The sequence below is a fragment of the Dipteris shenzhenensis genome, chromosome 9 (assembly GCF_047967505.1).
Source record: "Dipteris shenzhenensis isolate YYH24624 ecotype China chromosome 9, Dip_SZ_1.0, whole genome shotgun sequence".
Lineage (NCBI taxonomy): Eukaryota > Viridiplantae > Streptophyta > Polypodiopsida > Gleicheniales > Dipteridaceae > Dipteris > Dipteris shenzhenensis.
The window spans coordinates 38,194,780-38,221,552 of NC_141604.1; the positions used below are offsets into that span (position 1 = coordinate 38,194,780).

General features: G+C 41.6%; 1 protein-coding gene across 1 annotated transcript in view; it reads left to right on the top strand.

Moving 5' to 3' along the window:
* LOC147898604 (receptor like protein kinase S.2-like) overlaps window positions 1-25,929 on the top strand; it is a 48,533-nt gene extending 22,604 nt beyond the window's left edge. Inside the window, exons 2-5 of the mRNA XM_087379202.1 lie at window positions 11,898-11,964; window positions 13,507-13,739; window positions 13,830-13,913; window positions 24,358-25,929. Of these exons, the coding sequence (XP_087235328.1) occupies window positions 11,898-11,964; window positions 13,507-13,739; window positions 13,830-13,913; window positions 24,358-25,474 (1,501 nt within the window). The 3' untranslated portion in view covers window positions 25,475-25,929. The remainder of the gene's footprint in view (window positions 1-11,897; window positions 11,965-13,506; window positions 13,740-13,829; window positions 13,914-24,357) is intronic.
* The last annotated feature ends 844 nt before the right edge of the window (window positions 25,930-26,773 follow it).

Consider the following 26,773-nt stretch of genomic DNA (forward strand, 5'->3'; position numbering starts at 1 on the left):
GTGGCACATTCTACAAAGGTGACAAGAGGAACAAAAGTAGATCACAATGTTGAATCATCAGTAGGTGGAACGGAAGAGCAAGAAAGTGTGGTGGGTCTAGAGGTTGAAGTATCATCAACTCAAAGAGATGAAGGTCCAAGAAAGGAGGAGGATGAGTTGGATGATAGTGAAGTTCAGGTGGAAGGAGGAGGTGATGTGATTGGCAAATGTAGGATGCTTGATTCAAACCAGTGTCCTCGCATTCCCTCGTGTAGGTTGATACCTTATGCAAGAGTGAGAGGACTTCGTGATGATGTATCTTCACTCAAAAGTACATTTCAAGTGGAGGGCTATCTCCCAGAGAAAGGGTCTTTCATTGTATCTGTCTACAAGAGTGATGGAGAGGAGATAGTTGTGACAGATGATATGAGGAAGAGTTGGTCTCCCACCTAGAGAGAGGTGGATGAGGAGTTTGAGAAAGATGTGATGTCTAACACTTACTTTCATTTTATGTCGCAAAAGATGTTATTTGTTTGGGAGGGCAATCATAGGACCACTACATGGATGAGTGTTATCAAGGAAATCTTTCCTACAAACAAGAAAAGACATGTACGAGTGGTATGCACAATAATTGACCCAAGGAAAATTAGTGAGATTGCTCTCTTGGCAGGGCTACAACGAATGAATTCGTAAGTACATGGACTCTTTGAATCTTCTCCACATTTGTGTTTTATGCTACTTTGCATTTATTATTTGGGTTGTGTACTTTGCTGTTTGTTTTCTAGCATGAATGAACATGCCATTATCAAACCCAGTCTAAGGGACATACTCATAAATGCACACAACATTTGTGAGTGTGACTCTATGGTGTTTATGAAAACATTGTCTTCGAGTGAGATCAAATCAATAGAGAATTGGAGAGCTCAAGAGAGTAAAGGGAAGAAGCCATGGTTTCCATTGACAAGAGGTTATCTGGCAAGGCTTGTCTTCCAGGTAGAATGTTGCATTTGTATTGATGCTTACTTCTTTATCACTCCTTTGCTTTCTCTAATTGGAACTTATGTATGTAGGTTGAGTACAATATAGAGCTTAAAAAAGCAATGGACAAAATATCTACAAAGCTACCTTTAGATCAAAGGGGAGAGGCACAAGGAAAGCAGCGTACCATAATTCAAAAGAGAATTGCTGATAGGATGGGAAAGGTGTGAATTGAATTTTCTATACTTTGTTGCATTTATTTTGAAGTTAAGTGACTGACATGTCATCTTTGGATAGGTGTTGAATTGTATAGATCCTGGTCTTGGAGAGGCTTGGTTGGAAAATTTGTTTGCCTTGTGCTTTGATGGTGCGGACTCTTGTGTGACATTGGAGAAGCTCCAACTCATTGCAAAGTCTGATTTGAGATTAGAAAAAAAAAATATTTTCCTTTCTTTGTTAGAAGCCACTAAACCTATGCGAGACATGTACTTCATGCCTGTGGGTGACCTTGAGTACAGAGGGTGTGTTCTTCTACCAATACAAATCATCTTTCATGGTGTTTGTTTGTTTCTTGCCAATGACATGACTCTTATTTTTTTATTATAAAATTGCGTCAACTTTTACTGTTTAGGTGGATTAGTAGAGAGATATTTTTGGAGAAGGTGGAGAGACAGTCATTGAAAGTGCTTGAAGATTTGAGGGTGATCACAACAATGGGCATGCCTTTGGATACCCCTAAGGATTACACATTGCAGCAATACATGGAGGATATAAAACTGGAGGGGAGAAAACATATGTTTGTGGTGCTAAGATCAAAGGAAACAAAGATGGAGAGCAAGGGTGGAAAAAAAGGAGATGGACTATCTGAGTTGGACATGGCTGCCCATAGGGTGGTTTATAGGTATGTTGTCAATTCATTCGAAGGTTCATTTTTCATTTGTCTATGTTTGTGCTATTGATTCATGTAATTACACAATCCTTGATGGTTGTTCCACTTGATTTCTTAACCTTTTGATGGTTTGGGACATCCAATTTTTTTGTGTTTCTTGGTTGATAGATATCTCTCCCACTTGGCAATAGAGAAAAGGATCTCTGACGTTCCAAATTTGTGCAAGAGTTGGGTGGAGATTGGTGGTCATGCTGCATGCATGTATCCACTGGCATGCACTGTCCCTCTCAATGGGAATTAGCACATTGTTCCTCGTGGATAGATTTTCCTAAAGGACAAGTACTGGTGCGAGAAAGAGACTTGTACAATACTTATGCTTCACAAAAAGCCAATGAGGCAAGTAAGGACAAAGTGGAGGGAAGCTCAAGGAGAGATAAGAAAGAGAAAGAGAAACAAGAACATCCTACAGAAAAAGGTAAGGAAGATACAATATGATTGTTTGTTGATGTTGTCTTCAATTTGTTTTGACATTGCATTTAATAAGTTTATGATTGTTCTCTTTCTAGATGAGGGACCATCTAGTCCTATGCGGCATGAAATGGATCACATAGAGAGTGCAGGTAAGGGTGTTGTTGTGTTCTGCATATGTAGTTGTTCCTTTAACACTAGTTTTACTTGTAATTAATTTGCTTTTGCATATAGGTGGAGAATCAATCTCGGGACTTGTGAAGCAATACGTGTTCCATTGATCACAGTCACCTGACATTTCCTTGGCCCATGGAATCACACCTTTGTTTGCTTGTACAGTTGGAGATTACATTGCAATGGGCAAAGACTTTGCTGACTCTAAAAGAAATGATAAGTATGCTATTTTGCATGAGTTTTTTATTACAGTGGCTAGTCGAGATCAGGACTACAAGAGGATGGGTAAGAAGGTGAAGTGGGCTTCAGATTTTATATTGCTCGATTTTCCATCTGGCTATCCACTTGATGAGAGAGGATCCACTCCTACTTGGAATGTCTTACTCGAGGACCATGTGCGGCATGGGCTTGCAGTTGCATCAGCTTCTTTGTCTGATAGTGGTTGGTTGGCATGCATATGTCCTTTGGCAGGTAAGGCACAATACCACAATTGAAATTTCACATTTTTTGTTTCCATTCTACTAGTTTTAAATAAAATTAATTGCTTGTAGGACAATGTATTGGTTGGATGGAACGGTTTGCATATGTCCAGGGCTTGGAGGTTGTCAAACGTGTGATCATTCATGACAAGTTTCCATATGGATTTTGTAGAGAACATGATAAAAGTGTTAAGGTAAGCTACCATTCCATGCATTCTATGTTTGCATTCCATGATAAAAGTGTCTTTGACAAATGTCTCCTCGTTAGTCCTATGCATGCTATGTTTGGAAGGATAAGTCCTATGCATGCTATCTTTGCCATCTTTCATGCTATAATGCTTGCTAGTTGAAGTCAATATACTATACATGTTTTTCTCCATGTGGTTTCTAGATGCAATCTTCAGTATTAGCTCTAATACATAGAGCAAAGAAGAATCCAATAGTTTTTTGGGAGGAGAGCTTTCCACTTTTCCAACAGCTTTTGATTGATCCACGTGAAGATGTCTGGACTCATTACATACCTCCCTCTGCAAGGACAATCGTGCCGATGTCTTCTCAGCTAGCACGAGGTGGACTAGAGAGGAGTAGTTTTTTTGTAGGTTGCATTATGTCTCTTCTCTCTGTTCCTGGAGGGCTGGTTCTAGAGATGGATTATGGTACAGCCCCTCTTATGCATGCTTGTCAGGCGATTGGCAGGCCTTGTTTTTCATTTGATTCAGACAACGGTATTATGGCTAGCATTGTTGAGCCACTTGTGGCAGATCATTCTGGAAAATGGATCAGGTCAGAGCATGATGGAGAGGGGGAAGAAGAGAGAGTGGAACCTGTCACAAACCCCTTTGATGAGTAGTATGCTACTGGCCCTGAGTTTTTTTGTTATATATTTTGAATGCTAAAATTGAGGACTTTGAAAGTGTTATTTAGCATCTTTATAATATGGTAGATAGTGAACATTTACGGGTGCCTTTGAATCAAGAAAGTACAAATTTTGATGCTTTGGATAGTGTTTGTAAGGCCTTGATCTAGCAATTGATTTTTTTTGCTTTTGTTGGTAGCGAATTGTCTTTTGTATAACACATAAGGATGGCAAGTTCTTCTTATTGGAAATTATTTTCATTGTTTCACTTTGACTTACTTTCCTTTGAAATGTATGTTTTGTTGTAGTTTGTTGCCATGCTATGCAGAAAAAATGGCAAGATTCATGACAGCCGACAAGAGATATGATGAGTGGTAATTAGATAAACCACATGCGCGCAACTACTTTCTTGATGATGAATGTCAGGGGGATTAGAACATGGTTTAAAACACCATTTTGTTCATAGACTAATAATTGTTGTGGTGAACCATGGATACATTTGGAAAGTTTTGGTCTAGTGCATTTTACGGGCGAAGTGGTATTTCAATAGTCATCTATGTTATGAGTTTGGTAATTAGTTTATGTTCTTCAAGTGAAAGATAGGGTGGATTGTAAGTCTGATTATTGGTATGCTTATTATGACAACATCTTGCTATAGTAAGTTCGGTTTCAAATTTGTTCTCATCGGAGGAATTGTAAAAAAACTCGCTCGCTTCATTGGGCCCGCTCGCTTTTTCTCGCTCGCTCTATTGACTACCTCCCCTATGTGGATCTCCTGATCTCATGATCTCCAGCATAGTCAATGTCACAGTATCCATGCAACCTTGGATCAATTCCTCTGTATTCTATTCCAAACTACTTTGTACCTTTGATGTCTCTCAAGACTCTTTTGGATGCATTCCAATGAGACTATTTTGTATTTGCCATAAATTGTGCTAGTGAGCTTACTGCATAACAAATATGTGGCCCTCTAATAGGCAGATATATAAAGAGATCCGATGAGCTACTGATACTACTTGTCATTGATGGTAGACATTTCTGAATCTTTAGTAAGTTCAAACTCTATTCCATGGGAGTGGCTGCAACCTTGCAATCTAGCATATGAAACTTCTTTAGAAGACTGGCAACATATTTTAGCTGACTCATGAAGGTGCTGTCTGAGTCTCTCTAGAACTTGATTCCAAGACAATAGTGCATAAATCCAAGAACTTTCATGTTGAACTCAGCACGGTAAGTCTTGTTTCAACTTTTAATGAAGCTATCTTTGCTTCGATCACAATCAGGTCATCTACGTACAAAAGTGCAATGTCTTCCCCTTGAACTTTGTAATAGAGAGTATGATCTGCATTAGACTTCATGTATCCCAGATTAGCAAAATACTTGTTGATTCTATTGTACCAACTTCTGGGTGCTTGCTTTAAGCCATAGAGACTTTTCTTGAAAGAAATCAACTACAAGAGGGAATTCCAAAACTTTTTGGTACTGATATCCTTGGCATATCTATGATGGACGTGAGCAATATATAACTCATCTTTACTGGTTGTGATATATATCCAAAGGAACTAAAACTTATGCATTGAGATCTGGACCATCAAGAAAATCTGTGAGTGAGGAGTGCACGTCTTGTATGTGAAGAGATTGGGAGAGAGGGAAGGAGTCTCACTTGTGGCTTTCTTACATACACAATGGGGGAATACACACAAAGGTGGAGGCTGAAAACAGTTTTCCTCTTCTTAGTTGTGAAAGCCAAAAGAACTCTAAGTACAAAGGAATAGATGAACCTTATATGTGGGTCTCAAATCAAACTCAGCTAACTAAGGTGGCATACTAATTGAGCCACAAACTAGAGTACATAAAGATAGCTGTCATCCACCTATTATTCATGGGCAATGTACCAACCGCATCTGCAGCTAACAAGTCAGTGACATAAATGCACAATGGTCACCCTGGCATATCACGAGTGGAGCTCGATATCTCAACACTCCCCCTCGAGCTCAATCCCAATTCCTGCACACCAAGCAAGTCTCTGAACTTGCGTAGCTTCTCTGTGCCCAATGCCTTTGTGAATATGTCAGCCACCTGATCCTCTGTGCTGACATAAACTAGATCAATAAGACCTAGTAAAACCTTCTCCCACACATAGTGATAATGCACCTCAATGTGCTTTGTTCTATTATGACAGACTGGGTTATTTGCGTATACTACTCATGTTGTCACAATAAATAACAACTGGCCCACTGATGCATATCATAAAGTAGCTTATGCAACCAAGCTACCTCACATGCAGCCATTGCTACACCCCTGTACTCAGCCTCTGTGCTCGATAAGGCAACTATAGGCTGTTTCTTACTACTTCAAGTGACTGCAGCACTCCCAAAAGAGAACACATAACCACTGGTAGATCATCTATCAGAAATATTACCAGCCCAATCAGCAGCAGTGTATCCATGCAACTGTATATGAACCCTAGTCTCATAAAATAGTCCATATTGCAATGTGGACTTCAAATACCTTAATATGCGTCTAGCCACATCCAAATGCCATTTCCTTGGAGCTTGCATAAATTGACTTACCAATCCAATAGCATAGCTCAAATCTAGCCTAGCAACAATATTTTGGGCCTGCATTAATTTAAGTCAATGTACATTAACATGATCAATGCGTTTATGCCAGATATCAATATCTACAACTACACTAATCCCATGTGCAAACATTGCTGCACTCAATTCAGGCATGTCAGCATCCAACGTAAACATCCTGCCCCCCTTCTTCCCTTTTGCTATCAAGCGACCTTTATTTTTCATATCCTCAACAAAGCATCCATGAGGATTAAATCTGACCTGCAAGCCCTGCTCAATCATTTGACCAATAGAAACCAGGTTCTTGGTGATATTCGGGACATGAAATACATCAGACAGGTTTTTCTTTTTCCCATCCTACATAGACAAAGGAATTTTACCAATCTGCACAATAGGATGTGCAGTATCATCACCAGTCTCCACAAATCCTGGTCTTTCCATTTTCCTTGCATCCTACATCCATTCTACATGACTTGTCACATGTGGTTTGATGCACCTGAGTCAACATACCGCACATCATTTCTTTCTTTTGCACTTATCACAGAATTGGTCATGTGCTACACCATAAACAGATGCTCATTTTTGTCATCACCCTGTCTACTAGAGGATGCATAATTGCCTTGTTGCAATTTTCTAGTCATGATGTCATTCTGCTTTTCATAGCAGTCTTTAGCCATATGACCCATTTTACCATAGTAGTAGCATTCAACATTGCTGTTTGCATTTTGGCCTCTTTGCCATCCACCATGACCTCTTTGGCTCCCCCTGCCTCTAAAGTTACCACGTCCTCCTCCATAGGACTTGTTTTCTTGAATTTTTTGCATATTCTGATTTTTGCCACGGCCTCCAAATCGGCCTCCTCTACCTCTGCCTCTACCTCTGCCTCTACCTCTTCCAACATTTGAGTAGAAAACAGTTTCTTTTGAAGTTCCTCCTGAAGAAGATGCACCACCATTTCTCTGCTCTTCAGAAATTAGAAGATCAATCAACTCCTCAAAATCTGGAAAATTCTCACGGATGGCAATGGATGTCCAGAATCGTGCATAATCCTTTCCTAGACCATTCAAGGTCACAGAAACTAAATTATCGTCGTCCACTAGTGACCCAATGGAAGCAAGTGCATCTGCAATCTTCTTCACCTTCATGTGGTAGTCATTAATGCTCATATTTTCTATCTACACATTATGTAACTTCTGCTTTAGCTGCATTTTCCTAGCTTGCATATTTGTGCTATACATTTTTGCCAAAGTATCCCATGCCTCCTTCGACGTGCTTGCATCTTGAATATGCACAATCATAGAATCTGAAATATTGATAGACAGCTAGTACATAACTTTTCTGGCTCTCTCATGCCAGCCTTTAAATGCCTGCATTTCCTATTGATTGGAAACATTAGGAAGAAATGGTTCTTCTTCATTTCTAGTAATGAACTCCCAATATCCTTTTCCCATAAGGAAATTCATCATTCTAAACTTCCATGCTTGGAAGTTATTCTTGTCAAGCTTTTCAGTGACAATTTGTGAAAGAGAATCAGACGCCATTACAGAACACTGTAAAATATTCTGTCACTGCAAAAAACACAATTTCTGCCTCACAAGGGCAAATCTACAAAACTGACAAAAGTGGTATTTGACCACACGGTCACTTCCTAGTGACGATATTGCATCAACAGGTAATAAGAAGGATTCTGTCACTCCGAACATCTCTGCTCATAGGCATACGATGCAATTTCTGCGGTAACTTTTCACTGACCTACAGAACAGTGGCTGCATAGCAAAAACAGGACACTTTTCTAAGTGCCTATGGAAAACTTTCGCCTCCAAAACGGGCCCCGAAATGGCCTCAAATTAAAAAAATAATGTCACTAAGGGCCTTGCCCTTACCCGCAGCATATATTGCCCTCTTGCCACACTGCAAAGGGCGTCCCAATCTGAGACAATGCACTCTTGCACTTTCCAACTGTGCTACCTACAGAGATTCGCTCCCAAACTCGAAAAAGGAAGGCAATACTGGTTCTCTTACCAAGACACTGCGAACTTGGTTTGCTTTCTTGAGCTCCTTACCACGAACCAGGCTCTGAGACCATGTGAAGAGAGTGGGAGAGAAGGAAGGAGTCTCACTTGCAGCTTTCTTACATACACAATGGGGGAATACACACAAAGGTGGAGGCTAAAAATAGTTTTCCTCTTCTTAGTTGTGAAAGCCAAAAGAACTCTAAGTACAAAGGAATAGATGAACCCTATATGTGGGTCTCAAACCAAACTCAGCTAACTAAGGTGGCATACTAACTGATCCACGAACTAGAGTACATAAAGATAGCTGTCATGGGCGGTGTACCAATCACATTTGCAGCTATTATTCATGGGCGGTGTACCAATCACATTTGCAGCTGACATAAATGCACAATGGTCACCTTGGCATATCACAAGTGGAGCTCGATATCTCAACATCGTACTCTACAAAATGATGCAAATAACCCACACATGGAGACACTTGCAGAAACTGAGGCTACTATCACTCGAGAAGAGGCATCATCTCATCCCGTGATTAGTCTTAAACAACAAGAGGTGCAAGAAGAGCCTCGAGGCCAAGGAGAGCAAGAGAGTGCTAAAAAGACAAAAGAAAAAGCTCCAACACAGGTTTGTATGTATTCTACATTTTCAACTAAATCTAGTGTACATCTAGTCATTTGTGGTGTGTGCCCTCTCTCCTCATCTCCACTCTTCTCCTCTCCCCTCTTCATATTTTGTCAGTTCTATGGCGGAATCATTCTGCTTATGGGATTGGTGAAGCTTTGGTGTTGTGTGACAAGAGAAGCATCTATGAAGTGTATTTGATAGTACGGGTGGAATGGAAAGCAATAGGCAATGGTTTGCATGACAGATTTTACTTATCACAATCAAGACCCATCACTTTGCATACGCAATTTTGACAGCAGTTCCTAACAGGATTGACGAAACATGATTCGACCCGATCATGAAGAAGTTCTTAACTTGGAGGATTCTCAAAACTTTTCTGTACCGAATGCAGCATCAAACTGTCTGATAACCACATGGCACTAAGACAGCATTTCATTGTCTATACTAAGAAATTTGGTGCTCCAACAGATTCTTTAAATCTCTTCTACCCCATAGCCTTCTCTGATATGTGAGTAGGCTCTACATCTCAGGAGTACATGCTGTCCATTTTCTATCGTCCGTGTGGGGCAGATTTTCATATGAAACCCCCCCTTTCTCTGGCATCCTTGGTTTCATATCCTTGGCTTCCCTCGGGAGACATTTTCATGATGGTAGCCCAAATATGGTGAACATAGTTGGTAAAGGTAAAATATGCCTCCAACCTAATAAGCTAAGAGAGCACATAATCCAATGCACGCTAATACAAGAAGGCATCCCATTGTGAAGACACTAGGACTCCTAAATTTGCTGCATTAAGAGATCCTGTTACTGCATAGTCTGTGTCTGTTGGCAAAATATGCCTCCCACCTAGAGCACATAATCTGATGCATGTTCCTTCTCTCTGAATACAAGAAAGGCATCCCATTGTGAAGACAATGGGACTTCTAAATATAACATACAATAGCAAATAAATAATGAAAATCTTTCGAAAGAATAGAAATTACAATCTTAAGCAGAGAAATACCAAGGATAGAGATAATTAAGAGTCGCATGCACGACACCCAAAGAGATCTAGAACAGCACAAATCAAGAACTTAAGTACTCACATTGCATGCATATGCAATAAATGCCTCTCGATCTAGAAAAACTCCAAGGAAAAAAATGCTAATAGAAATCTCAACATACTTGGAGCTTCTTACAGAGAAAGGTTGAAAGACAAAAAGCATCATGTGCTATCTTCTAGCTCTATCATCCGCTTCTTATCTTTTTCCAACTCAAAACACCTGGTACTCTTTTCAGTCACCACAAAACCGCTGCGAAGCAGTAGGGCCTTTGAAATGGGAATAGCCTCACTCGCACCAATCTCACCATTGGCATCCCTCAATAGTATTGGCCTTCTCGCAACCACAATGAGTACATTCCATTTCTTGACATGAAACCAAGGATGCCAGAGAAAGGGGATGTCTCAATTTCAGTTTCTGCGATCTTTGGCATCTATGAAACCAAAAAAAGGGGGGGTTGCTGAGCCCCCCCTTTTTTTTCATACGACTTGCTGAGAGAACTAACAGCGCAGATAGATTAACTACTATCAACGATGATCAAGACCATCCATTTGGCTGGTATGGGTTGTAGTGCATCTGTCATTGCCTGCAAGCTAGCCAAAGATTTGCTAAAGATTTGTCCAAATCAGTATGCTCTGGTGGTCAGTACTTTACCATTCTATCTTCTCATCATTTGTGTACAATGGAATTTTGCCACAAGTGTCCTACAGGTTCAAAGTCTCGGCCAAATGTCAGGTAGCCAATGTTGAAGAACCATGCCTAGCGAAACACACAAGGCCAGAATTCAGCCAACATGGCCTCACTTTGCAGCGCATCCATAGAGGCGGGACACATTTAGAAGTTATGGCAATGGATAGCAACCTACAGTTCATGAAGGCCAGTCGAATAGAGAAGAAGCATTTTGGTGGAAGCATTTTGAAGTATGAATTCCTACATTGTATTAGGACTCATATGGCAGCGGACAACAAGGCTTACGGTTGCGCCTTCCAGGGGGAGGATGAAGATCATGGCTTTGTAGCCGTGGCTTTCGAGTAAATCCCCAAATAGGTCACGTGATAGTGCGATCTCTAGCATCTATGAAACCAAAAAAGGGGGGGGGGATCAGTAGCCCCCCCTTTTTTTTCATATGACTTGCTAAGAGATTTTGGAGAGAATTCATCTCTTGTCATCCATCAAGCCTTGCTTCTTGAATAGAAGAGAATTTTTGAATGGGTCAGCGTATATGAAACAAAAAATTAGGGGGGCTCAGCATCTCCCTAGAGTCTACGCTAGCGCACTCTACGGATTAGACTAAAATGGATTGCAAACTTGTGCTAAGTGCAGGAAATGCCTAGAAATCATGATTGACACAAGTTCGTTTGTGTTGTCCTTATTTCTCTCCTTCCTTTGCACTCTCCTCACCTTCGCAGTAGCCCAATTGAAAGGAGTTTTTAGAAGAGCCGAGGAAGCTTTGTAAAGGTGTGGCTAAGGGAGTGAGATGAGAGGAAAGGGGAGCTGTGTGAGTGCTAAGGAGGAGGAGATGGAAAGGTGGAAGGAGGGAGGAGAGAGCCGAGAGAGGGGGCAAAGGAGGGAGGAGAAAGGGAGGAGAGAGCCAAGAGAGGGGGCGAAGGATAAGGTGGTATTTGGTGGGGTTGGGCGATTGCAAAACGCAGGTGTGGAGCAGTGTGGTATTCGTTGCTACCACGGAATTAAATTTTTGATATGGAAGATGTTGCAAAACTGCTTGCCTCTGAGAGATAAGCTTGCTCGATGGCTCAATGGCAGTGGTTCTATTTGCGATTTGGTTTGTTAATAACCAGTTGGTGTTTCATGGTAGTATGTTGAAGGATAATTCCATTGAGTTGATCAAAGCTTTTTATAGATTGTCAGATTACGGCGGCAAGGCATAATCCACGTCCCTATAATAGCATGTTGCTTTTATGGCTTGGCATAATCCAAGTTTCTGAAAGAATCTCGGTCGCCACCTTTCTCACCATCATTCCAGCTTTGTAGGGTTGTAATGACGGTCACATGGCTAATTCTGATTGTTTTAATATTTGTACTCTGCTTTCTCGTGACCACATAACTTGCATCCTCATACTACTCTCTTGTCCTTTTCTCCTCTTCATTCTCTCCCACCATTACTTTCTAAGTCTCTTTGGTTGCCTTCTAGCTTTGCATCACATTGCATTTCTCTCTTTCATCCCTTCTTATTTTCATGATCTGCATTGGGTTATCATCCCTCTGCTCTCAATGCCATGTTGTATCACCATCCCTCTGCTCTCAAGATTGTCTATATTCTCTGAGCTCCACTAATAACCTGTTTGACTGAAGCAAGGCTTAACATATATATGTCTTTGGTACCTTTTGTTGTGTCATCCATAATGGCTACAGAAGAGGCTTCTATTGAATGGCTTATTGAAGGAGCAAATCTATCACACTCTATCCCGCTCTAGGATGGAAGAAGGATTGTTAGTGCACATTTCCTTCAAAGCCTTCTTCCCCATACGCACAAGCTCATCTGCCTTAAGGCAGTCATTGAAGGTGAAGCAACAATGAAGGTGAAGGTTTCATCTGAGTGGGATATTGATGGTCAAGAGCATTACGTACTAGATGCCTCCTTGACAAAAAGGTATGCTCTCATCCACAATACAATCATGGCAGCAAGTACTACTAGTGATCTTGAAGAGCCTCGTTCATCGCGTTGTGTTGCTAGTAGAGTTTACTCCGAAGAGTTTGGCAAAGAAGGAAAGAAAACCTCTCAACCATCTCATTATGTGGATCTTGAAGAGTTAAGTCCCATTGAGAAGCCTGGTATGTACCACAATTCTTATAAGTCGAGGACTAATGTTGACATTGAGATGATGCAAACTTCACACATTGACCTTGAAGGCTCAAATGAGGACTAGTAAAAAGATGAATGTCAAATTAGCAAAAGCATCATACCTTGGATCATGGAGAATAAGCAAGCCAATATACTCAAAACACAGATTGCAAATATAAAGCAAAGGAAGCAAGTCACTGAATTACCAAGGGTATACAATGGAAGTATGCTATTGGAATTTCCTCCAACTTTTGGAAACATCAATGGCATGAATGGCATGGAGAAAAAATTTGATGGCCACATATGGACCAAACCATCAACCACAAACATGGCTATCTCGTGTACAGTAAGGCTTAGCTACTGTGCTGGCTCATTAGAATGTCATAGGATTACTTGCCCTTATTTTGCAAACAATAAGAAGTTTAACACATCCTTCTTTAGAGGCTACCTACAAAAGAAGATTGCTCTTGGACTCTTGACTAAAGAGGAGAGGAACAAGATTGTTTGTCACTATTGTCATAACCCTGCTTATTGCATTGATACTTGTAATTGCATGGTATATTATGTAATGCCATTTGATGAAACAATGACTAGACTGATGGTCCATGTTGGTGAACATCAGCACCTCGTGCAACCAGGAACATCTAAGACAATGATAGAGAAAATAAAGAAGCTTGTTGCAAATGTTTTGACGGTGGATAAAAATGCTAGACCACGCAAAGCTCAAATGAGTGTTGCCAAAGAGCTCTTGAATTCATTCTTGATGAGAGGAGACAATAACAAAGGGGCAAGTGTGGGAGATATAGAGTTGACCAACTTTCTTGATCAATTGGTACCCCTCGTTGGGAATCAATGGTATGTTTATTTGTAGCTAAGTGATTTTTAGTTTACTTAACTTTAGAATGGCATAGCAAGCTTCTAAATAGTTAACTTGTGATGTTACAGGTTCAAACGGATTGTTGCACAAGAGAAGAAGGCAAGGTTACCTGTTGGGGAAGGCTATGACAACCTTCTTTTACTAAAGAAAAGGTTGATGTATTCATTCTTCCATGGAAGTTGTTTTCTAGGGCAAGGCTTGCCAGATGAAAAATGTTTTGTTTTTAAAATGTCAACCAATGGTCCAGCATCTGGTGTGGATCTTGTCAATCACATGAGAAGAGGAGGAAATGGTGATTTGAGGAATTCATGGGTACAATTTGATCACACCCATTGAGTGAGTGATGATGAGCTCCTTGATGAACCTATGTATGCAGGGCATCATGTGATTAGTGATGCTCTTTGCATGAGTGGAGCACAATGGCATGTCATGTTTATGATCCTAGGTATAACTTCCCTCCATTCTTATGTATCCATGTTGCTATCATCAAGAGAGTTATGGTATAATATTTAATAATGTTGGCTTTGTCTACCAGTGTGCAGGAATTAATGACCATCGTCACATGTGAGATGAAAGATGAAGATGCTGAAAGCCAAATCCTATTTTGGGAGATGTTGAATGCCACAATGAAACAATGTGGGTATCCCCCTGCAGATTTTCATGGTTTCATGTCTGATGAAGCTGGAGCGAATTCAATAGCTGTGAGAACTATTTTCAATGGGGGTCCAAACAATATAATTGTTGCGAGAGAGTGCTCATGTCTCTTCCATTGGGAACAAAGCTTGCATAAGCACACAAGGAAATTTTTCAAAGAGGATATGAGGAATGAGCATATCATCATGTGTAAGAATTGGAGATTATGTAAGACAAAGCAAGAAGCTACCAACCAAGCAAAGCTCATTCAAAAGTGGTGGCATGCAGGACATGTCCGTGAGGCTGACATTCCTTCAATGGACATATGGTTTAGTTGGTGGGATGTGCAGATTGCCCATTGGGGGAATCTCATGAGCACAGTATGTATTTTGTAGATAAATGTAGTAAGCTAAATAAATCTAATAAGCCAAATCTAACTACCTCCTTTTTTACCATAGGTAACAAAGAGTTTCTTGGAGGAGGCACACACTCCAAGGTCAAATCTAGTTGAAAGTATGCATGGTAGTTGGCTAGCAGGAGAAGGGTTTAAGACAAAGATACAATTATATGATTGTTGCACTTCGGACATGGCAAATGCCCTATTACAAAGTGTCGAACAATATGCATATATGATTGGCAGGCATGTTGGGGATGGTCCTAACTTGGAAGCCTTGATGCAAAGAGTGACCTCAAGGAGTACACCTTCACCAACACAAGTTGCACAAATGGTGCATGAAATAGTTGCAGGGACACCAATGTATGAAGAACCAAGACCATTACATGGGGATAAGGTAGCAGTCCAAAGAAAGAGAAGCAAGTCATCAAGTGTACATTTAGAAAACACCTCACATAAGCCAGGGTATGTGATGGAGACCAGAGATCATAAGCAAAGAGGGCGGCTAAGAAAAATTAGGTTCGAGACAGAAGGTGGAGATTGGCATTCAATAAAATCACAAGGTAATACCCAACCAGTGGATGTTAGGGCTTCCACAATGGAGCAAGGTGGAGTTCAAGGGGAGTCTACAAAAACATCATGGGGAAAACATGGCACTATAGGGGAAGCTGAAGGATCTCAGAATGAGACCATGCCCACAAGAGAACAAGCCCCAATGGCTCCACCTATGAGACAAGGAGGCCTTCCTAGTGGCCTCTCTATTGTTGGGTAAAAAACCTTACCTAGCATGCAAACATATCTATTGCATCTTCATCCATGTATTGGGATTGGATCCAAATCAACACATGCTTATTCATCAACCAACCATTTCCACTATTGATGCTTCATCAGTCCTTAGCCGACCTAGGATCAATCCATAGACTTGAATGCAAAATATAAACTTGGTTGGTGTTATGATAGCCCAAATTTTTATGTGACACTATTTTTGCATCGACATGCAATACATATTGCTCAAAATTTGTTGTGTTGTGTCAACACAATGTTCTTAATGTGGAACATTTTACTAATTTCTTTGGCCTTTTCAAATAATAGAACTACATGAAAATTGGCATATGCTTACTTGAAGTTTCATTAAACCTTTGTTGCCTTAGCAACTATCCATAGACTTGAATGCATAATAAATATTTGCTAGTATTGTGATGGCTCATTTTTATATATGATATCATTTGATACTGACTTGCAATATAAATTACTTGGATTAATAGCTTTGTCTTTTTTAGTCCATAGAATTGCTAATTGCTAATTGCTAATTGCTTTGGTGTTTCCTAGGATAAATCCATAGATACAGGATAAGTAATTACTTTGTTATTTTTCGATTAGTAGGCCTTTTTTTATGGGACTCTAAAAAAGCTCCCAAACTTTGATAAATTTCAAAAAAAGGTCGCATTAAAAAGCTCACAATAAAATTTTCCCCCTCTAGGGAGAGACCTCTTGGATTGGATGAATGGGCAAATAGTGACACCCCAACCCACAAATCCTGATAATGTGGAATCTCCCAATCATGCTCAAGAACTTCCAAGGGTGCTAGTCAACAAATTGGGCCAATATTTTGAGAGTGATGACATGAAAGCAATGATACCCATCTCCTCCCATGATAAGAAAGCTATGGCAATCTTAGATGGAGGAGCAGGTGTTCGCATCATCACGAAACAATGCTGGGAAAAGTGGGGAAGTCCCGACTGAGAGAGTACTTCCTTGGTAGTTAAATTAGCTAATGGAGGCATGGCTCATCCCATAGGAGTACTCAAGAACATTAAAATCAAAACCTGCGGTTTCACATATTGGGTGTGCCTTGTTGTAATGGATTTCCAAAACAACCCTGGGTATGAGGCTGTTCTAGGAAGACCTTTCTTGCATATGGTAGGATTGATCCATGATTGGCACTCCAACAACATTTATCTAAGGGAATATCAGCAAGTCATGAGGCTTGATGGAAGCTCACACTATGTCTGCAAATCTATTTGCAGCTAAATCAGATACCACCAATAGGTTTGTACTAGTAAAGCTGGTTTAAAAATATGAGAAACAGGATAATGAGAAGAGTCTTGATGAACCGTGGTGTGCCCCTTTACCAGAACTAGAAGACGCATGTGATTGGATGCATATACTGGCAGCAATAGATCCACCAACTACTAAGGGTACTCAGATGATATACCTTAATGATGAACAATTTAGCTCCATTACACCTTTCTACACCATAAGAGCAGTACTACCTAATCAAATTGAATTAGGAATTGACAATTTCCTTGATCCTAATGACATAGATATGACTCCATCTCAACTTTGGGTAGAGCTAACATCAGTAGGTGCAACATGCCAAATACAAGCCAGGGTAGACGGGCGAGCAGGCTACAACCTCATCTCCTTGGAGACATTAAAGCATCTCGGCTAGGTACACCTTCAAGTATGTGATTCTGAAATTCAATCCATAGAGGGTACCTCTATTAAGGTTGTTGGTTCTTTAATGTTAAAGGTTTCCTTAGACAATTACATTGTGCCTTGCAAGTTTTTTGTAGCTCCTACAGGTACCTTAACGGAAGCTGCCATTCTTGGTAAAAGCTGGATCCAAGACACTTACAAAGGGGTATTTGGTGATGAATCATCCCATCAACATGCACCAATCACTAGCCAAGGATCAACATCAGCAACTACTTCCACCTCCCCACCTCGACAAGGACGCCACCAAGGAAGAAGACAAAGACAAAAGGAAACCAACCAAATATGGGTCCAAAAGGATCTACCAAATGCTCAAGGCTACTTTAAGGGCGAATCATATTTTTGGATTCCAAAGAAACCTCAACAAAATCAGCCACCCCCTCCTCTAAACATCAAGCCTCACCATCACCAGCCACCCCCTCATGTAAACAACAAACCTCAACATCAAAGAAGAAGACGACGCCATCCAACAAGGAAGGTACATTACCAATGGATTCCCACAAGACTACTTGAGGCCCAGGCATATTACCTTGGCAACTCTTATATATGGGTACCCAAGCCTCGCCAGAGCTGTCAACAACCCATTCATGCTTGCTCTAAGCCTAAATGTACACTATCACCATTGCAAAAGCAGGAACGGAGCCCAACATCTATCAATACAAGAGCATCAACGACTACAGATGCACCAGTAGTAGTCACACATGAACCTACTCTGCAATGATGCCAAAAACAGCGAGAACCTGCTTGTAAGGACAAGGGAAAAGCACCAATGCAAGAGGATCATACGCAAAGGAATTCATCTACCTCCTCTCGAGTAGTTAGACAAGAACCTGTCTCCAAAAGGGAGACAGCAACACAAGAACTTGCTCGACTGCAAGTCTATCAAAAGGCATATCAATTTACTGCATCATCTTCAAGGCAACTAGCAGTAACATAAGAACCTGCCAAGACAAAATCTGATTCCATGTTGGGAGCCACACAAGAACCTTCCTTACTGGGAAATTTGGCATCTATCATTAGGGAAGCTATGCAACAATCACCACACAAGTAATGCCCAACACAACGGAAGCCACACAAGAACCTTCCAATGTGAACAACAAATTATCTTCATCCTTGACAACTTTCTCAGCTGAAACTTGGGCTCAACAAAAGCAAAAGATCTTGGAGACATTGCGATCCTACTCGCGCTTGATACATAGAACATATATATCACTTTATCACGATGAGTGTCATAGAAATGGTACATGTGGGAGATCGCAATGCTCAATGGTGCAACACTGACAACAAGAAAGATTCCAACAATAGATCCACAAGAACCTACTCCTAAAAATGGAGTAGCTCCACAAGAATCTACTGTTGCAATCCAGGATCTCAAAGAACTTCAAGCAAAGTTACTGCCAACGGGATGACAACTACTCGCCAACAAAGATCTCCAATGATGTCTTAGTGACTCTCCTTCGAAATGATTATCAAACTTACTCTAGGGGTCTACAAAATGATGTTCTTTCTAGGTCTAGGTCACAATTGGTCAGTATGTCACATGTGGAAATCCTAGGTGAAAGTAGGACTAGATGAAAATAGGACGTCAGTCCTCTTCAGGTTCTCAGCACGGCACACTCAGCAAATCACAAGTACATCAGCCCAATGGCTCCTTGGTCAGGAAGATAAGCTACAAACACTACGAAAATTCGATACACCAATCAACATTAACAACACACCCCTTCAGCAATCCAAAACAGAACAGGGTAGTGACTCATGCCTAAGTCATTGTCTTGAATTTCAGTTCACACATGGAATGACAAGTGGTTCTACACAAGGAGCTCTTGAGGATGCATTCAACTCTAGGGTGAAGGTGATTACACCAAGATGGTTTGGATGAGTTTCTTGTGACCCTCAAAGCTCTTTTTTTACATTCCTTTACTAACATCACCATTAACTATTTAGCTTCTACTCATCCTCTTTTCTTTATTTTTCTTTTCTTTCGGTTCTAGCTTAGAAGCCTTTCCTAGAATCCCTTTTCTATAAACCTCTTCAGCCATAGTTTTCATTTTAGGGGTTTATATGGTGTATTCTCAGACTCCTCTCGATTTGATGACTCAGACAAATAAAGCTCGAGATGGTGCCACAACCTTATTGGGCTCAAATGCTTCCAAGCAAAGCCCTCAATGAAATATAATCCATAAAATGGATTTTGAAGGAATTTCAATGTAGAGAAGCAAGACAAAATGTCATGCACAACTTTGGATGTTCAAACATGGAATTACAAAGACATAGTCTGATGAGAATCCATTAGAAGTCCCACTCAAATCAAATATGGGACCTAAGAGGAGCATGAGAATGCACTATACTTACTTTGCTAACACTAACACCACTAGGATCTTACATCAATCCCTACTAACATCTTCTTCCTAGTAACTTACCCCTTATACTTTGCTTTATTTTTCTTATTCCTTCTTTGAATGGTCACAAGTACTCAACTCGGCTCACACAAACCTTGAGGTGCTAGTTCTAGAAGAATCACTCATCCACACTTCCAGCAAGCATTCCATAATAAGGAGCCACTACATCCCTCTGCTGAAATGGACCAAAAGAAGATTCAACCCAATGCACACGAAAGACTACCTTGCATTATCTTCATTGACAACACTCCAACAACCATGAACGTTGCACGATCTAGAGGACTGGATAGAGATCAGGAAGGGGGGCATGTTAATAGATTGGTTAACAATATGCCACCGCTAGTTAAGTGATGTGATTTGATGGACAATGGCAAGTTCGTACAGCCAGGATTGTGTCTTGACCTAGATGGGCCCGAGAGGATGGTAAAAGAATGAGAAGGGAGAGTGATATAAAGGGATTAGGGTTGGCCCTCCCTTCAAAAGGTGACTTGTATAAAAGGCCAAATGATTGGCTTTGGTCTTCATTGTTGTTTGCACAAGTTTGAATACAAGCTCCCTCTTCTCTTCCAAGAGAGTGTTTTGGGTGTTCTCTTGTTTCCATTATAGTGCCCTCGTGTCTACCACTCCATCCCCCTTCACTCTCCTCTTCCCTTCTTCTTCCTCTTCCCTTCTCCCTCCCCTTCCCTTCTTCCCTCTCCTCTCCCCTCTTCCCCCTCCCTCTTTCTCACATGGAAACACATTGCAACAATCCAGAGGCCACTTGAGTGACACTTGCGGACGACTTGTGCCTTGCATTGCTCTCACAAGAAGTAGCTTGGAGCGGAGGCTCCATCGGCATCTCTTCAACGTCCCCACAACACATGAGTCACTGCCGAGATCCACAAACAATTCACTACTACACCTAAACAATTCCAAGAGTGGGCTTCTTGCAATGAAGAAATCATGACCAAAGCAATGGCGCTTAAAGATCAAATATGTGGATAGTAGAATCATAGCAACTAAGTTGGTTGGTAGGGGTCGTGGTTATGCATTTGGAAGATTAGTCAAGATCCTAGGCACACAAGATCTAAGAGATGACTTGGAATTCAGCATTAAGGAAGGCGTGGAATTTCCAAAAGGTCAAAATTTTACGACGGATATGACCGTTAATGTGAGAGGAAAGTATAATGGTCCATGACCTCACCTCATTAACCTTAGTGGGAGTTTTTTCATTAGTGTTGTTATAGAGATTGGGGTCGCTTAAACAACCCCTAACTTGTGTCAAAAAGTCAACCTTTAGAGGACCATTCTGTCTTTACAAGTCTATATTGAAATCAAGTGCTTTGCCACAGATGGTGGCAATCAGGTTCAATTGTGCCAATAACCAAGACCTCGTAATAGGTATTATTTCCTTTGGCCTTGTACCCCTTCATGCTCTTATGGAGAGCTGGCCCCAAGCTATTTTCTCACCTTGATGGTTCCACTTTGTTTGCAGCAAAAGTTGGAGCAAAGAAAGTATTCCCAGTCGCTCGTGGTGATTTTACCTGCGTTCGACTACGATTACGACTATTGACATTCAGGTAATATGCCACAAACTTATCCATTCGTGAGACTTATCTTGGCGCTAATATTCTCATCGTTTATATTCTCGGTGTTATCTCATCACCCAGGGGAGGTCTCGTTTCCTCGGATTATAACTCTTTGGGGAAGGAAGCACACCACCTCCCTACCTACACTATCTGTGGTTATAATAATCATATATTATATATTACCATATAAATGGTTTCAATAGCTCGTCCATTCAAAATTGCTTTTTTTCCGTCTGAATTCTTACAACATTCCTCTCTTTTAATGCATGTTCTCGATGCGAGGGAGCAAGGAAATCCAAGATTCAAAGGAGGACGACACCTTTGTTCATATGGTTGTAGTCCATGTGACAATATTGTATAGGTTGCATTGAACATCCATCCATTATCCGCTCTTATGAGCATCACCTTATTCATGTATTTGTTGGGCTTCAACTCTCAAAATGCACAAACAATATGGCCAAGTCAGTAATAAATCAGGTCCTAACAGACCCTGTGTCATGTCTCATGTCCACCATTTTACTCATTTACATTTTTCCTTAAAAATTTGATAAAATACTAGGATTGAGGTTCAATTTCGAGTTGTTAGTTACGGGCTCCGTTTGTTGTAGTTCAGTTTGTTGCAAATCGAAGAACAAATTCAAATGAGCTCGATCTTGAGCTCAAGCTTGCTTGTAGGAACCGCAATGCAACTGCTGTAGCATGCAATAGCAGTAGCTAGGGGACGACTTTCACAAAGAGTTTGTGGGGTTGGTTGGTGATACATTCCTCCCGTGGCTATCGCGACAGGCCTTGGCAAGAAATTGGCTAGTTGAATTGGGAGGCAAAACAAGCTTCCAGAGCTCACCTCTTTGGCTATGGCTTAGCTCCTTCTTCCTCAATCCGTTGCTATTCCTCGTCTTGCCATCGAAGTTGAGGGAGAAATCAAGCTCCTTCTTGGAGAATTTCCCTACGTTACCTCTGCTCCTCTTCGCTTTGATGACCACCATGGATCGCCCCTGTCTCCCTCCAACTTGATGCTTTCTGCCTCGCATGCCAATCCTCTCGCCTCCCCAAACTCCCAGCCCAATCTTCCCTCTGCCCTCTTCGATTCCTGCTTCGCCAATCTTCACCCTTCAGGGTTCTCTCTAGGGATTCCTCATAGGCCGTAGCAGTCTCGTCGATAGTACTCTTTGGAGCAGCACCAAGGTAAGATGGAACTCTTTCTTGGAGTTTGAGGAAGTTTACATGCACTAGTCCATATTGTATTGATAAAATGTATAGTTCTTGCCAGTTCATGTTGGATCACATTTTTGTGAGTTTTTTTTGTGGTTACTATCTTTGAGAAGATAATTTCTGTGGATGATGTGGTTGGTTGATTGTGAGTTTGATTGGTTGGCTTTCTAAATGTTGAAGGTTACTACAATTCCTTGCTCACTCTGTTCCGCCAATTGCCAAAAAAAGTTGTTTTGCCAATTGCCAAAAAAGTTGTTCTACCAAAAAAGCTATTTTGCAAAAATATATACTACCAGAAAAGCTATTTTTCAAAAATATATGCTGTCCAAAAAGCTATTTCATAAAAAAGGGCTTAACCTGCCAAACGGGCTTTTTGCCTGCCAAACGGGCTTTATGCCTACCTAATGGGCTTTATGTCTTCTGGTGAAAAGATTGTTATGTATTGGATAGGGAAAAAAAGAAAGAAAGAAAAGTTGTTCTTTAAAAGAAAAAGGGGTTGTTCTACCAAACAAGCTACTCTGCAAAAAAAAAACCATTTTGCCAAAAAAGCTATTTTGCAAAACTATATACTGCCAAAAACGTTGCTCTGCCAAAAAAGCTAGTTCGCAAAAGTTTATACTGCCAAAAAAGCTATTATGCCAATTATCTGCAAACTTCTAGGTATTAGCTATTGTTTATTCTCATTCTTTGCATATTTTCTGTCATTCTTTTTACTGAGAAAGCTTCTTCTTCCACGTTCATCCAAAGAGTCAAATTTTTACCTTCTATTTTTAATTATTTTTTCATGCTTGCAGAAAGTCAAAGAAACCTATATCACTAGTGTGTGCAAGATATTGATTTTCCAAATTTTAGTATGATATTACGACTACTGATGTTCATTTAATATGCTAGTGTCCTATCTATTCGCAAGACTTCTTTGCAAATACTATTGGACCCTAATATTCTTGATGTTGCTTCAATTTGATTTTTTACGACATCCCTCTCTTTTGATGCATGTTTTCGATGGGAGGTAAAGATTTGGAATCAGTAGTAGAGATAGCCGAGTTGGATACAAGCTCGAAGGATGACATTTCATATAATTGTAGTCCATGACCCAATATTATTTAGGTTGTAACCAAGGATGACTTATGAGCTCTTGTGAGTGTAGTCTTATTCATGTATTCATTGGGCTTCAATTCCCAAAAGGCACAAATCTTTGTATGTCACCAAGGTAATAATAAATCACTACCCTTGACATTTGCTGGGAGGATCGGGTCTTGATGGACCCTCTGTCATGTCTCAAGTTCATATTTTTTTTCGCTCTTTTTTTTTCTTTACAAAAATTTCATTAAAAGGTAGGATCCAAGTTTCGTTTTAAGAAAGTAGTTATGTGCTCCATGACAAAAGAAGGAACTTTGAAGTATAGTGAGTGAGCAATGAATGAACTATTAAAGACACACCAAGGACACTGAAATTTAGAGAGCTATAAGTGAATAAGAGGATCTCTCAGGGTTAAGTCATGCGTTTTTTCAACGACATGGGTAGGGAAATTGTTTTGATATTTCTTTTGGATAGAGCCTTAATTAATTTAGGCTCATAGCCGAAGTCAATCTCTCAAGTCGTCTGATCGACCGCAAAAGTCAATAACTTAAGAATTTTTCTTCAAGATCAAGAGATTCTCAGCAATAACTGGGAGCGCATGCAAATTGTGCTTCCCAGAAACGACATCAGTCGGATCAGCCACACACAACGAGCAATTCTTCCTTGCAAACTCCACAAGATCATCTCCTCCAGTTTGGCTTTCGTCTTTGAGCATCATGAACTCCTGGTGGAGGACGCCGAGTTTCATTTGGATGGCCTTCTTGTGCGTCGCCTTACCCGTAGACATAGCCGTTCTGGTCTTCTCTTCGAATAGACTCGCTACGACTGCCCGCCCCCGCACCCTTTTCCTTTTCCTGACTGCTGTCACCGCCGGTCTCATCCCTGTATTTCTGATTTTGCTCCGATATGCATACCGTCTCAAGGTTACGGAACGTTTAGCACATGCAATGGTAGACGTCGAATTGGGGGAGCTGGAGGAAGATCCAGAGTTTCTGAAGACGCTGCGCGGATTGCCCACAAGATTTTCATACACGGAGTTGGAGACAATGACCGGCAATTTCAGCAAGAAGCTGGGACGAGGCGGTTTCGGGTCGGTCTACGAAGGGGAACTGCCAGACGGCAGGAAGGTGGCCGTGAAAAGGCTGGAGAGGGAAGGGCGGGGTCAGAAAGAGTTCTGTGCCGAGGTCGCCACCATTTCCAGGATCCGACACGTGAATCTGGTATCCTTGAAGGGATTTTGCTCGGAGAGAGCGCAGAGGTTACTTGTTTACGAGCTGATGCCCAGAGGCTCGCTGGACAGATGGCTTTTCAAGAGCGAGGACGACGAAGGGGAGCCATCTCTGGATTGGGAGACGAGGTTCAGCATAGCGGTTGAGACTGCTCGCGGGCTGGCGTACTTGCACGAGGAGTGCGAGGAGAGGATTTTGCATCTGGATGTGAAGCCGGAAAACATTCTGTTGGACGATCAATTCCGAGTCAAGGTATCGGATTTTGGGCTCTCACGCAGCATGGGAAGAGGCGAGAGCCGGCTGGTGACGACAATGCGAGGGACTCCGGGCTACTTAGCACCGGAATGGCTACTGGGGTCGGGGATAGACAGCAAGACGGATGTTTACAGCTATGGAATGGTGCTACTGGAGGTGGTAACTGGAAGGAGGAATACGGAGGAGGAGCAGTCGTCGTATGTGAGGACAGTGACGTTCAGGAAGGTGAGGGAGGGGAGGGTGGGAGAGGTGGTGGATGGGAGGTTGAAGGGAGAGATGGAGGAGAAGAAGCAGTATAAGGAGGCAGCAGAGAGGTGTCTAAGGGTGGCGCTATGGTGCATACAGGAGAGTGCAGCGATGAGGCCGCCGATGGGGAGAGTGGTGGAGATGTTGGAGGGGAAGGCGGCCGTGATGGAGCCCCCTCTGCCTGCCAGGGATGTCCTTTAGTACAATGGGAGCAGGTCCCCATTGGCCGGATTCACTAATGGAGATCACCGCCATCCCCTGCCGGTTTGCAAAATCGGAAAGGAGGACGGATTCCTGGCTGCCATTGCTTGTTTTGGGTGGAAACAATGGAGTGAAGTTCTCCAGCTGCCAGGGGGTTGCCCAAAGCCAGCCCCCCAAATGGGCTCGAATCTCCGGTAGCTAAAATCTCGAGCAGCTTCTCCATGGGGATGTGTTTGCTGCCTCGAAATCTCCAGACAGATCTGGATCCCTGGTGCATGGGGACCTTCTCTGAGCTCCCTCAAAGTCTAGAGGTAGAGACACTTTCTATTTTCTCACAGTTGCTGGCAAAAAAGGCTCACACTTTTGCTTAGCCTTTATTTCGCTGATTATATTTTCTGCATTTTATTTTTAACGAGCACAAACTACACATTTTAACCTGTACGAACCCAGTAGGTGCCCCTGATGAGTTTTATTCTTTCTATTAATTAGTGAGGGAGAGAGCGAAAGAATTAACCTAAGCTTGGGGATGGAACGAAAGAATTGACACCTAAGCTTGAGGAGGTTTTACGAAAGCTTGGTCTCGAAGGTTCTCACCTCTTCTCGTGCCTGTGTCCCCTCTATAAATCTGCTTCCTCTGTCACTCCCTTGCCCTCCCTTCCTCTTTGTTGTCGCTAGACCTCCTCTCAAGCAAGCTCTCTCTCTCTCTCTCTCTCTCTCTCTCACTTTTTCTTAGCCTTTATTTCGCTGATTATATTTTCTGCATTTTATTTTTAACAAGCACAAACTACACATTTTAACCTGTACGAACCCAGTAGGTGCCCCTGATGAGTTTTATTCTTTCTATTAATTAGTGAGGGAGAGAGCGAAAGAATTAACCTAAGCTTGGGGATGGAACGAAAGAGTTGACACCTAAGCTTGAGGAGGTTTTACGAAAGCTTGGTCTCGAAGGTTCTCACCTCTTCTCGTGCCTGTGTCCCCTCCTCTATAAATCTGCTTCCTCTGTCACTCCCTTGCCCTCCCTTCCTCTTTGTCGTCACTCGACCTCCTCTCAATCAAGCTCTCTCTCTCTCTCTCTCTCTCTCTCTCTCTCTCTCTCTCACTCCCTCCTCTGCTCTCTCCCTCTCTCTCTCACTGTCACTTGCTCCCTCTCCTGTGGGCTCTCTCTCTCTCTCTCTTTGTGCTGACGTCATCTCCCTCTCTGCATACTCCCTCTCTCGCAGCAGCCGTGCCTTTCATTTGTTCATGGGAACTTTGTATTGAAAATTAGAATCCCATTGTGTAGAAGTACAATGTTTGAAA